Source organism: Rana temporaria, chromosome 2 (genome assembly GCF_905171775.1).
Source record: "Rana temporaria chromosome 2, aRanTem1.1, whole genome shotgun sequence".
Taxonomy (NCBI): domain Eukaryota; kingdom Metazoa; phylum Chordata; class Amphibia; order Anura; family Ranidae; genus Rana; species Rana temporaria.
The window spans coordinates 370160612-370174952 of record NC_053490.1 but is presented as its reverse complement, the minus strand read 5'-3'; the positions used below and the strand labels follow the sequence as shown (position 1 = coordinate 370174952).

At 45.7% G+C, this 14341-nt stretch overlaps 1 protein-coding gene across 1 annotated transcript in view; it reads left to right on the top strand.

The window, feature by feature from the left end:
- The window catches only part of ELAPOR1 (endosome-lysosome associated apoptosis and autophagy regulator 1), a 103430-nt gene extending 89608 nt beyond the window's left edge, over positions 1 to 13822 (top strand). The window contains exons 20-22 of the mRNA XM_040337755.1: positions 8721 to 8899; positions 12964 to 13129; positions 13243 to 13822. Coding sequence (XP_040193689.1) covers positions 8721 to 8899; positions 12964 to 13129; positions 13243 to 13308 — 411 coding nt within the window. The 3' untranslated portion in view covers positions 13309 to 13822. The remainder of the gene's footprint in view (positions 1 to 8720; positions 8900 to 12963; positions 13130 to 13242) is intronic.
- The last annotated feature ends 519 nt before the right edge of the window (positions 13823 to 14341 follow it).

The following is a 14341-nucleotide window of genomic DNA, read 5'->3' as shown; positions in this document are numbered from 1 at the left end:
GTGATCTGTAAATTTATGAATTACAAAGCCTGTCTGACCGCAGTAGATGGACCTGTATCTTCTCAATGAAAAATAAGTGCAGTGATCACTGCACTTGTAGTCCATCGACACTTTCTTTGGCTCAGTATCTGAATGTCAGTGCATCAGTATAGACTCAATGCTGAAGGAAGAGTCTGCAGAAACCGAGGCGGAGACCGCCAACACATCCCTGAGGCCAGGAGGGCCCTCAGGTCCATATCAGGCAAAACCGACTCCGCAAAATGGTGTCTGCCCCTTAAGTACCCTCTCCCAGAATGCACAGTGGGTTGACCACGCCCTCTGAGTCACTCACTTCTGAAAAAGGAATACCCAATACATTCAACCTGTTGCATTTCCAACCTTGACCAGTGGTGACAGTGACACCTGTCAAGTGGAAAAATGTGCAACCCAGCTAAACTGAAACAGAACCATAATTTTGAATACAATCTTTCTGAGCCAAACTATTGTTCAGACAACTATAATTTGAACATATAGCACCCACTCATTGGAAGCAGGGTGCTACAATAAGTATCAAGAATTAAGATACAAACTTCATGCAATGTACTCCTCCACGCCAGTGACCTGTTGGAGGAAATGAGGGTCACCTGGGGATTCTGGCAGTGCTGTATCCTGGCCTAATTTTGACTGTCCTTTCATCCTGGACCACAAACTTTCCTCACTATGCTATATGTTTTCTATCTTCTTCGTTCTCTGCATAAAATTATTAAAAACTTGTGCTTAAAGTAGAACTATAGGCAACACTTTATTTATTTATTTTCATTTTTGATAGAGTAAGGCAGGCTTACTCCATCATCCCTGGATTTGAATGACAGCCGAAGGAGCCAATGGCTCCCTCTGCTCTCACTGAATCTGGCTCAAGTAAGTATTTTGGGGGGCTGGGGGGAGCTGCAGGTACTATTATTTTTATTATTATTTTTTAACCACTTGCTGATATACTTCGACACAATGTCACGGGCAGGCAAATTGGCGTACCTGTACGTCCCTATAAATTATCCACCCAGCGGGCGCACCCGCCCCGCCGCATGCCTTATGAGTGCGCCCGCGGGTCACGGGAACTCGATGCTCCCGGCTGGCCCGCGATTGCAGTCAGCATTCCCCTGTTCTGCTTTTGCCAACTGCAAAAATGTGTCAAAAGTGTTCAATGTGTCCGCCATAAAGTCGCAGTCATGATAAAAATCGCAGATCACCGTCATTACTAGTAAAAGAAAAAAAATTATAATAAAAATGCCATAAAACTATCCCTTATTTTGTAGACCCTATAACTTTTGCGCAAGCCAATCAATATACTCTTATTGCGATTTTATTTTTTACCAAAAATATGTAGAAGAATACATATCGGCCTAAACTGAGAAAAAAAAATTGCTTTTTAAAAAATAAACAAAAAATTTGGGATATTTATTATAGCAAAAAGTACAAAATATTGCTTTTTTATTTTTTTAATTGTCACTCTATTTTTGTATATAGCGCAAAAAATAAAAACCACAGAGGTTATCAAATACCACCAAAAGAAAGCTCTATTTTTGGTAAAAAAAGGACGTCAACTTTGTTTGGGAGCCATGTCGCACGACCGCGCAATTGTCGGTTAAAGCGACGCAGTGCCGAATCGCAAAATGTGCTCTGGTCTTTGGCCAGCCAAATGGTCCGGGGCTTAAAGCGGGGATTCACCCAAAAAAAGATTCTAACATTACATTGAGCCAAGTTGTGAGAATGACATTATGCTGTTTTTTTTCATTTCCTTTCCATACATACCGTTGTATCTATATTTTCACTGCGGCTTCCGGGTATGTAATCTGCGGGACTGGGCGTTCCTATTCACATGTTAATTGATTGACATGCTTCCCACCGGCGCATACAGCGCGTCACAAGTTGCCGAAAGAAGCCGAACGTCGGTGCGCAGGCGCCGTATAGAGCCGACTCACAGTCCGGCTTCTTTCGGCAACTCGTGACGTGCTGTATGCGCCGGTGGGAAGCATGTCAAAAAATTAACATGTGAATAGGAACGCCCAGTCCCGCAGATTACATACCCAGAAGCCGCGGTGAAAATATAGATACAACGGTATGTACGGCAAGGAAATAAAAAAAAAAAACAGCATAATGTCATTCTCACAACTCGGCTCAATGTAATGTTAGAATATTTTTTTTGGGTGAACCCCCGCTTCAAGTGGTTAAACCTCGGTGCAGCAAATGCATTAGGTAAAAAAAAAAACCTGAAGCTTTACAACCACTTAGTCCAATATACTGACAGGTCTACATCCCCTTTTTGCCCATTATATGGGTTATGTTTAGCAGATATCCACAGGCATTGGAACAGGAATTCTGTAGTTCTGGGAACTATTTATTCCTGTTTCTTGCATTTCATTGAAGCAAGAGTGTACTACATAATTCGAGATTTTCCTAGCTTGTGACGGAAAATATTGATTATATGAAGACAGGAGGCGAGTATCTTATGCATTATCTTTCTTTAATAATGCCCATAGCAGAAATACAGTAAACATTTATTGTAACTTAAAAGAAAAAATCCAAAGAACTACCCTTCCCAGCAGTCCCTGGGCCAGCTTAGCCCCTCCCAGACCGTAATCTATATAAGGGACTGTCTGAGGTAACCTATTCCTCTTTCTTCATGCGAATTAGTGTAAACAGGAACCGAAAGTCCAATTAGACATCTCCGCGGCTGCCGGGAACCTTCCGACCGGAACACAACATCTGAATCTGGAGGAAACGAAAGGACAAGGCCAACACGGACCAACTTCATCCGGACCAACTTCATCCCAACGGGGACTATAGGAAAACCAAAACCATTCGGAGCCGACCGGTCAGTCGTCTTCAGGAACATGGACCAACGGATTCAGTCAACGGCATCCCGACTCCGGATCTGGAACGTAGTAGGAACCTCCATCTGCGGTGAACTAAACCCATGGATCGAAACGGAACAGCAATCCCGACGGGGTTAGTGAAAACGAACTGCCGGGGCGTACCAGCCTCCGACTTGCAGGGTGTGTGGTTCAACAGTCTAGAACGAGAGAGAGACAACCTCGTGACAGGGTTGGGTCGGGAGGGAAGATACTCGCCTCCTGTCTTCATATAATCAATATTTTCCGTCACAAGCTAGGAAAATCTCGAATTATACCTCAGACAGGAGGCTCATATCTTATGCAAGTTCAAAGCTATAACAATGCATATATAGATGATAACAAATGAAACAACTACAAAATTGATATAGATATGTGTTCCTCCGATCCAAGCAGAATTGGCGGAAAGCAATCGTGGTTACCAGTCCGCCGCTAGCCGTAAATCCTATAGGGAGCCGCCCGGGGTGATGACCTAGGAGCCACCGCTCCTCTGGAGGGGTGGGCGCCCAACGGGGTTACGTAAGACCCTGCCATTTCCATGATTGATCGTACCCCTCTGGCTAGCGTAGCTGAGGAAACCGGAAACTGAGGTTTAGCGTAGGAATGAGGAGTAGGAAGAGATGCGAAGATCGCAGTGGGACCGTGAAGGACTAAGAAATCCGTAGACAACGGAGTACGATGTGCGGGGAAGAACGGGTAGAAAAAAGCGATGAAGTCCCGCCGCTGTCCTACGCACGACGGAAAAACCCAGACTCTCCGAGGCGGGATCCGACGCCTGGAATGGCCAACGTCGTGACACCCGATATGCGTCTGACGGAATCAGACACGAGGGGGCAGTAGTTCAAACGACAATCACCTCCGACAGAGTGAGATTGTCCCCCCAGTCCTGGCGCGTGGTCAGGACCACTGATCACCTCCCAAGAGCGTTGATACCCTGGGTGTGATGGGCGTTAAAACTTAACGCTTACTAAGTCGGTACACCATGGGTTTTTTTTCCCACCGGTAGTAAGTCTACAAGGGATCGGTAGTCCGAGTTCGCAGCGCGGAAGGCGCAGGGGAGCTATAGGACCTCCCGGACTCAAACGAGTCCACCAGGTAGTTGGTCATCTCAGACGAACGCCTTCATGAGGTTAACTTGTCGTTGATCACCAACTAACCCAGAGTCCTCCGGATGATCGAAATGTATATCTAGTCCCAAGGCCTAGATCAAGGCAAGTGGAACCCCCGTTATAAAAGAAAAGGTCGCTGTCCGTGACCGACACCCCGAAAACCCAACCATGCGAAGAGAAGTAGGACGTGCATCGTGAATAGAGGGTGCAGATCCCCGTACAGACTGGGGAGAGAAAGGATTCCATAAGGGAGCAAGGGCCAGGAACACTGACCGGTGCAGTCGTCAGTCGATGGAATTGGGCGGGTAACGAGAATTCCAATCTAACACCATAGCGGAAGTGCCTGGGGTACATTTCGCAGCTGGAACGATGTCGCGTTCCAGGCAGAAATGTCAGAGATCTTGCTAGATCCGTTAGGATTTTGGGTCAAGGACCCCCCAAGCGAAGGTCGTACTGGACCGCGGATACGGTGTCCATACGCAAGAACACACCGTAGGTGGACGTGTGTGGCATTAGAGTCCTGATGGCAAGGCGGTCGTCAGGATTTCCACGTGTGAACGTGCAGCAGAGACTCCGCTGTGGGCCACGCCCCTCCTGTGGACGAGGGACCGCATCGAGTACCCCAACCGAGGTGGTTGGCAACCTATTCCACGATGAATCCGTCGTGGAGTTGCAGGTGGACCTGCCGTGCCGTCTGTCGACCTGACGTAGCCACCACCGTAGTTCAATTATGGCTTCCGTGTCCAGAGTGACGACGTCTGCACAGTGAAGCCCCTGGCAAAGACGTAGGGACTGAGACTCTGAAGGTCTCGATAGTGAAAAGAAGCTGGACAAATGGCCTGGATTAACGCCAGAAACAGGCCGACCAGGCGAGCCAGTCCGCGTAAGGATACCCGTCGTTAGCCCAGCACGATACTGACCTCGTGCAGATGGCGGCCAAGTGGTCATGGGTAGCCGAAGGAGCACTAGGTTGGTGTCCACCAAGAACCCTAAAACTCTACCTCCTGAGATGGGGAGAGGATAGATTCCCCGTGATCTATGGGGGACTGTCCCGGAGGCGTGTTCGTTCGCCAGGCGAGGGGTACGAGCCATTAAGAGTAGGTCGTCCAAGTAGATAATCAACCTCACCCTTTGTGTCGCAGAATGTCGTCACTGTATACGGTAATTACGAGAGATTTCTCAAGTTACTACCGGGCGATAACCTCCCTCCTTTCCTGACCAGGAAGACGTTGTTGGGGAAACCCGGGGGGGGGGGGGGGCGGGTCCGTCTCCACTATCGTTTGGGTGAACCAGAGGCCCTGCAATTCGTTGTCTATTAGGGCGGTGTTCAGGTCTGAAGACTGAGGAAAGAGGGACTAGGTCCATCTCCGGTCCTATAAACCTCATAGACCGGCACTGTACCGTGTTAGACTTTGATGACGTTTGGGCTCATCCGGGATGGAATAGAGCCCTACCGTCTTGGAATATCTTAATCAGCGTGATCCCGACTAGCCTGACCTCGGTGGTCGGACCGGGGTCTGATTCGGCTAGGTGAGACAGCTGGGGAACAAGCCACGTTAAGATTCGAGCGGCGGTGTCCAGTCGGACCCGTAGTGTCCACGCATCCCAGGAGGCGACCGCCCGTTGGGCCCAGCCCCGATTTGGGACAGGTCAGTCGGCTGTTCAGCGGCGTGGCCTGCTCACTAAGGTGTGGGATGATGGTGATAGGTCCCAAAGATCCAAGGCCCTGGTCTGTATGATCCGAAGGACCTCTCTATTCCCAGCTTGGGGGATTTCCCGTGTATGGTGGGATACCCCCAGGGTATGGGGTTCACCTCGGGAGTGTGCACAGCCATAAATGGTAAAGGAAGGGGGTTACGCCCTGAAAATGATTCGGTGAGTTTTTCGACCGATCTCCGGGTCCATTATGTGATATATTGGATCACCTCGGGCGGAGGTGCCCAGTCATCGGAGTGTGGATGGCATATCGCCCCCGGATCTATAATGGCTCTCTACGAGAATCCATAGAGTGTCACCCTGGGAACAGGGTTGGCGTCGTCATAGAGCGCCATGTGCCCACTGCCCTAACACTCATCATCATTCTCATCATCTACAACCTCAGACTCAAGGTGTTAGCCGCCTCCGACTCCGCGGACAACTCTGGAAGAGTCCACGAATGGGTCTGGCTTAGTCCGTCTAACGGATCGCTGCCTCTGCATGTGCATCTCCCCGAGGCTCGGGGGTCGGTCGGAGTCTGGGAGGGCAGTGGGTCGGCAGTCCGGGTAGGGTACTGCCTGGGACATATTATTTACTTCCCCTGTCGGGGGAGTCAAGGGCCACAGAAACGTGGCAGCGTTTTGAAACGCCCAGCCCTTCTCAGGGGCGGTAGACCGTTGCCGGATGGTCCGGGCATATGGTGTGCAGGCGGGGGTAACCGACGCCATGGTCGTAAAGATTGGTCTACCGATCAGTTTTGGCAACTGTGTAACACTGTTGAGATTTGGCCTCCTAGGACTGTGTCCACCCTATCCGGGGTACCGGCATGAACAATGCCATGATATTCATTAAATTGTAGAATCTTTGTACAATTCAATACAATTTTTTATACATATTTGTATAATTTATTTATATAATGAATATATAATTTGTATAATCCATCTATAATTTATTATTTGTAAAATTGAATAATGGATTTAGTTATATATTATAAGTAATAATATATATTAATAATAATATCATTAATAATAAATGTATTTATTCATTAAACCTTAGATAGTTATTTAATACATTATTTATTAGGAGTATGTTGTAGGGAATAAATTCCCCGGAGATAAACATGCTATAATTTCTTTATTTAATTTATTGATTTATTGATCTATCTACATATTGATTATTTATTTATTAGGATAAATAAGGTATATGTTGTAGGGAATAAATTCCCCAGAAATATAATTTGAGTATATATTGAATTATTTATTGTTTATAATTATATTGAATTATTTATTGATTCATTGGAATGAAATATATATATTTATATATATCTGAAAAGATGTACTGCCATCTAGTGGTTGAAAGCATGGTGAAACAGCAGCAGGTTCCTGGCTACGACACCGCTGGGAAGGACATCCTGCGGTGTGAGGGGAGCCTGACGAGATTCTAACTCCAGAGGCGAAGTCTTGCGAGACTACGGCCTCTGGAGTTCTTATTGGCCCGAGGTTGTGAGGGACGGAACGGTCGATGAGAACCGTTCTCCCCCGTCTCGCTCTCGATACCGAGAGAGGCACCGAAAGAGAGGAGAGGAGCGGCGGAGACCCCGCCCCCCCACCTGAGCGCGCGAAGGGGAGCGTGGGGAGGGGGAGGGGGGGACAGTTGCCCAGGCATGGCGCCCGCCGAGGGAGCGAATGAAAAACAGCGCGGATCCCACACGGACGCCGCAGTGCTCCGGCGTCAAAGAAAGGGAAAAAACCCGAGCAAAGAATCAAAGAATTGGAAACAAACGTGGCCTCTCAAACATATCTGCCTGACACCGCTCCAGTGTCAGGCAGACAGAAATAAAGCGCAGAAACGGGGGATAGCAGGGAGAACCCCCAGTATTCCACATCTTCCAAAAACTACAGAACAATCAATTCCGACAAAATACCTGACACCGGGGCATTCGGTATCAGGGAGGAATTCCAGGGAAACTCCCCATGTTCCACAATACCTCAAACATATCAGTCAAGACTGAACAAAATCACGGTATCAGAGACCATATATACAATCAAACAATAAAGGTACATGAAACACCTATCTTGTAAATAATAAAGATACAAGAAGTACCTATCCTGTAAATGATAAAGGTACATGAAATACCTATCTTGTAAATAATAAAGGTACATGAAATACTTATCTTGTGTGCTCTGCCATGAGCAGAAAGAAAGAGGAATAGGTTACCTCAGACAGTCCCTTATATAGATTACGGTCTGGGAGGGGCTACGCTGGCCCAGGGACTGCTGGGAAGGGTAGTTCTTTGGATTTTTTCTTTTAAGTTATAATAAATGTTTACTGTATTTCTGCTATGGGCATTATTAAAGAAAGATAATGCATAAGATATGAGCCTCCTGTCTGAGGTATAATTTAGGTGTATGATTTATCAATTGTGTTGCATTTCCCTCTCTCTTCCTGGATTGGATAATTCAAATGCACTTTTTTTTTTGTCAGAACTTTCTGTGCTTTACCTTGTACCGATGCCATTCTTATTGGATATGTTTGTTGTGTTTTACTTGTAACATTACCTGTCTTCAAGTGCATAGTTGCCAACATTTGTCCAGGGACACTTTGCAGCACAGCTATTAATTAATTACCACACTCACGTGCCCAAAGCTCCACCCACTACGCATAATCTTCACCAGGCGAAGATTATGCGGAGTGGGTGGAGCTTCGGAGAAGTCAGTGTGGTAATTAATTAATAGCTGTGCTGCAAAGTGTCCCTGGAAATTTTTTGAAAATGTTGGCAACTATGCAAGTGGGTTATGGACTTTTATGCTCTCGGTCTCATTTTTGTGATGTTTTGTGCCCCCTAAAGTATTGGAATAAAAAGAATGCAAAAATAAAAAAATATGTATCTGGGTACATTGTTTAAGGCTCTGGGGAAAAATGGATCTAAAAAAGACTAATAAATTAAAGGCTTGGTAACAGATGCGACAGTGAGCACACACTATATAAATGCCCATTAACAACTTTACTATAATGTTTTATTTTTCAGAGGACAACTGCATTGTGGCATACGCCACGGCTGTGTGTCGGTGGTGTGAAGCTTCCAGAATCAACTGTCAGTATTTGTAAGACCGAAGATTTTTGGCTGAAAGTGGGGGTGACTGGTGGTATTTGCTCTGCACTGATACTCACAGCACTTACTGCTTACTTTTGGAGCAAGAATCGAAAGTAAGAATTTGCCGTTAACATTCTTTTTAAATGTTGTTTTTGTTTTTTTGCTACACATACTCTTTAGGGTTTATTCACACCACTGCATTGCAGAAACCTACTTTTACTTATTCATTTTCAATGGTACCCCAGTGCACCACAACACACTGGGCCAGATTCATGTACAATGGTGCAGATTTGCACCGGCGTGGTGCATCATTTTTAGACTACACCGGTCCAGCGCGGAGCGGCAGTTAGGTGATTCAAGAAACTTTTTTGTCTACGATGCCCCAGCAGGGCGGATTTTAGACGGCGTAAGGCGGGGTAAGGCCAAATGGGAGTCACCCTATGCTAATGAAGTGCCGACCGTGGCGCAGGGGTCACGCCGGGGCGCATTTTAGACCGCACATGCTCAGTGACATCCAGGGGTAAATGCCCCAATCTGCACATGCTCAGAACTGCGCCCCGGCGTGAGCCCTGAGCTCTGCCGGCCCACTAGCAACGCCCAGTCCATAAATCAGCCCAGACTTCCGCCCTACAGGTGCAAATGTACTGAAGCTTTTTTTTTCCAAGCTAGGTCGTTTGCATTGTGGTGGGGCAGTTATGGCTGATGAGGAATCCTCAGGTGGGCGGATGACCAATTTCAGCCCAGAGGAGAGGGCTGTAATTATTGAGGGCCTCTCCCAACATGGGGACCGCCTCTATGGGCCACAGAGTGGCTGCCCCTGGCATGTTGGCACACAGATGTGTTGTCCAGCAAGTGTTGTTGCTCAGTTCGTTTGTAACGCTGCTGCTTTAGCTGCTCTCCAGCTGACCTCTGCAAGTTTGGTGCAAAGTTACCCCTGCTTTTATGAGGTGTAACTTGGCGCCGGAAATTTCAGCTCCGCGCACCGGGAGTAGCCTGCGCCGGTCAAGCTTAAGTTGATGAATCGGCCCAAAAACCTCATTTGCATATTTAAAACACAAAAACCATGGACGCGCCAGATCCGACCAGCGTAAATCTGCGCCAACGCCGCGCCGGCGTGGAAAGGTTACACCGAGGCGATGAAGTCTATTTGGAGGCGTAATCTGGTTCTCTGGGTACAGCGCAGCGATCCGCCGGTGCAAATCTGCACTTACGCCACGCAAAAAAAACGGTGTAAGTGCTTCATGAATCTGGCCCACTGTGTCCTGTGCAGAGTGCTGAGGTAAAAATGAAGTCTGCACTGCTTTATGCGAATGTAGGTGCATTGCAGCCCATTTACTGCCTAATGCAGCACGTCACAAAATGCTTCAACACTTGAAAACACATGCATTGCAGCAAGGTGTGGTATAAAATGGCCCCTGCTCTAGCAGTTGCTATAAAAATAACAACAATACTCCAAAATAGAGCCCCTGGCAAATGGCTTGAAATACAAATGTGGAAATTTTTACTTTGCAATTCTCTGCATTCATCCAGTTTTGTGGTCTGAGCTGTCAAGGCAAATACGACAGCCAAATCCTTGATAGTCATTGAAGTAAATATGAATATCAAGTGTCCTTGCCTACCAAGCCAAGCTGGGTTGTGCTTGTAAGTACAGCGGTCCTGCCAGGAATGACAGCCAATGTCTTTTGGTGCGAGAGTTTCCACGGTTTTCTCCATGGAAAGAACTGGGGGTTGGGATATGGTTAAACCCGTGTGATTTTAGTCATGAGCATTATGAAACCTTGCCAGATTTGGGCTAAAATTGTAATAACCAAAATGGGTTTCTCTATCTGAGAATTAATGCTGCTTGTAACTTATTAATCACAGAATTCTGTGATTTGTCCCGTTTCTAAATGCACATTATTTTTCTGGCACAAAGCATGGTAAAGTTATTCACAAATGAAATGGAGGTGTGTGTATGTGTGTGTGTGTGTATGTGTATGTATATATATATATATATATAAAAATTATTTTTAACCACTTGCCGACGTCTATAGACGTCCTCTGCTTTGTGGGGGTATATCTGAATGATGGGTGCATCTACAGGCATCATTCAGATATTGCAGTTTTCGTCCGGCGATTCCCTACACCATAAGAATGATCGCTTGATCGTTCTTATGGGTGGCGAGAGGGGCCCAGCCTCTGCATTCAAAAAAACAGCGCCGCTTCGGCTAGGAAGCAGTGATCCTTTTTTTTTTTTTTTTTTTTTTTTTAGGCTTCCCAGCCTAGAGGTGAGATGTGGGGTCTTATTGACCCCATATCTCACTGTAAAGAGGTCCAATCATGTCATTCTTATTACAAGGGATGTTTACATTCCTTGTAATGGAAATAAAAGTGATCAACATCTCTTTTTTTTTTAAAGTGTCAAAATAAAAAAAGGAAGTAAAATGTTATTTTCTTTTTTGTAAAGTGCCCCTGTCCCCGTGTGCTCGCACGCAGAAGCGAACACATACGTAAGTCCCGCCCACATATGAAAACGGTGTTCAAACCACACATGTGAGGTGTCGCCGCGAACATTAGAGCGAGAGCAATAATTCTAGCCCTAGACCTCCTTTGTAACTCAAAACATGTAACCAGTAAAAAAATTTAAAGCGTCGCCTATGGGGATTTTTAAGTACCAAAGTTTGGCGCCATTCCACGAGCGTGTGCAATTTTGAAGTGTGACATGTTGAGTATCCATTTACTCGAGATAACTTTATCTTTCACATTATGTAACTTCATCTTTCACAAACAAAAAAATTGGGCTAACTAAGCGTTTGAAAAATTGCTGCGCAAATATCGTGCGAGATAAAAAGTTGCAATGATCGCCATTGTATTCTCTAGGGTCTCTGCTAAAAAAAACATATATAATGTTTGGAGGTTCTATGTCATTTTCTAGCAAAAAAAAATTATGATTTTTACATGTAGGAGCGAATTGTCAGAATTGGACTGGTTGGCAAGTGGTTAAATGTGTGTGTGTGTGTGTGTGTTTTGATCCACCACTAAATTAAATGAATAAAATTGGACAAATGGTAAAGAAATAAATTATTTTTAACATCTTAGGCCCCTTGCACACAGGGCTGTCCCGTTGCAGTGCATCCCTTCCTGTGTTTTAGTGCACCAAGGAGTGAGCACTCGGCCAAGAGCTGAATTCTGCACTGAGTGGTATCTGTGCTTAAGGCCATGTGTGTCCAACCCAGGGCATCGAAGACCCACCCCTCATTCAGTCACCCTGGGTTCAAAGAACAAGGTTGCAGAGAACGACACCATATAATGGCGTGGCAGCATTCCCTGCAACATTCAGGACTATAAATATGCACTGATTACTGTATAAATGTGACGGGGTTAAAAATAGGGGGCGAAGAAGGGGTTAAATGTGTAGCCTAGTGAGTGATGGTAACTGTAGGGTCAGGGGACTGACTGGGGAGGTGACCGATCTGTGTCCCTATGTACAAGGGACACAGCATCGGTCGCCTCTCCCTGACAGGACGTGGATCTGTGTGTTTACACACAGAGCTCCATGTCCCTGCTCAGTTACTGGGCAATCGCGGGTGCTCGGCAGCCATCGCGGCCGCCAGGCACGTGCATCGTGTTCACAGTATCGTGTTCCCTATCGGCTTTAAAAGACGAGGACGTCATATGACGTCCTGTCAGAACAACTGAGCTACTATGCCGCCGTCAATTGACGGCGGCTAGTAGATAAGTGGTTAAAGGGGTTGTAAAGGTTTGTTTTTTATTTTCTAAATAGGTTCCTTTTTAAGCTAGTGCATTGTTGGTTCACTTACCTTTTTCCTTCGATTTTCCCTTCTAAATGTTTTTTTTTTTTTTTGTCTGAATTTCTCACTTCCTGTTTCTCTTAAGTAAGTTTTCCCTCCATCTGGCTGGAGGTTAGTCAGCCAGAACAGCTTACTGAGGAGGAACAGGAAGTGAGAAATTCAGACAAAGAAAAAAAACATTTAGAAGGGAAATCTAAGGAAAGGGTAAGTGAACCAACAATGCACTAGCTTAAAGGAACCTATTTAGAAAATAAACCTTTACAACCCCTTTAACATGGACATAGTGTTATAAGGAAGCCTATAATCTCATACATGTTAGAAGGTCCTTCATTTCAAATCTTCTCTTACATTATCATGCAGAGTTTTTTTTTTCTCTTGTTACCTAGCTTGGAGTACAAGTATTCGCGGCTAATGATGAATGCCCCAACAAAGGATGGAGAGCTACCGGCAGCTGACAGCTGTGCCATAATGGAGGGGGAGGATGCCGAGGATGAACTCGTATTCAATAACCGCCATTCCATACTGCGCAAGTTTATGTCACTGTCTAAGAAGGTGCGTGTTTTTTCTATAATCGCTTATAGTCTTTCTACTACTGTCCCTGTCTTTATTTCTCCCCTTCAAGACCCTTGGGTATTTATGATGATTTTTTTTTTTTTCTATTTTAGAGAACATCCGATGGATTCGACTCTGTACCTTTAAAGTCATCAGACGGTTATCATACAGACATGTGATTGAAAGTTTTGACCATTACTGACTTCATTTAACCGCATGCACAGTCCAAACCTGTGTATCCATTGTTGTGTGGCATGTTCATTTTCTGCCAAGGTCTTTTTCTTTCGGTTTGTTTACATGAGGGTGCAACTGAAACCTTCGCAGCAGCCGCATTTGAATCGCACATGCTTTCTGCTGTCAGCCCTGTGTCACTAATTATGTTGATTTTTAGTTAATATTTAATGCTGCCTTTAGTTTACCTTTTCATTAAGGGTACCTGCCATGGGGTATATATGTAGGATGCCATTGTGTGGCTGTCATGTTGATTCACCGGCTTCGGTACTTTGAGTCACTGACCCAGAGCAAGATTAGAGGTAAGGGATTCAGACTTTGCCTTTTACTTAAACAACTTCTGGGTCCGTGGCTCAGAAGTACTGAACCTGGAAATTTCGAATTTTGTGGTCAGCAATGGCAGGGCACATGTTTCTCTAACAAGTGTACTTCATTAGCATTATTCAAATTTGTATATATTTACAAAAAAAAAAAACTGAGCTGTAAGGGTCCTTTCACACTAGCGGACCGTTCGTCCGCTCATTACAAGTCCGTTAACGGACTTGTAATGAATCCCTATGGGAACGCGTCCGTTAGCGGATGGAGCATCCGCGTCAGTCGGATCCGCTTTTCCGAACGGAAGAAACCCTATTTTTCTTCCGTTCGGCGGAGCGGAACTGATGCAGACGGACAGACGGTCCGTCTGCATCAGGTTCCCCATAGGGGACAGCGGAGCAGAGACAGGGCGGTCCCTGCACTGTGTGCGGGGACCGCCCTATCCACCGACAGCTGAGCGGGGATCCCCGCTGAGCCGACGGAGACACACGGAGCGGACCGCGTGAAAGAGCCCTAAAGGTTTATACTTTGCCAAAATTAAAAAACAAAAAAGTTTTTTAATATTTTGAAATAACCTGTATATTATATTTAATTTGTGTAAGGCATGCGCACCTCGTGTAAATAACATCATTGAATGTTTATGTTGTATTTTTTAAGAATCAGTTT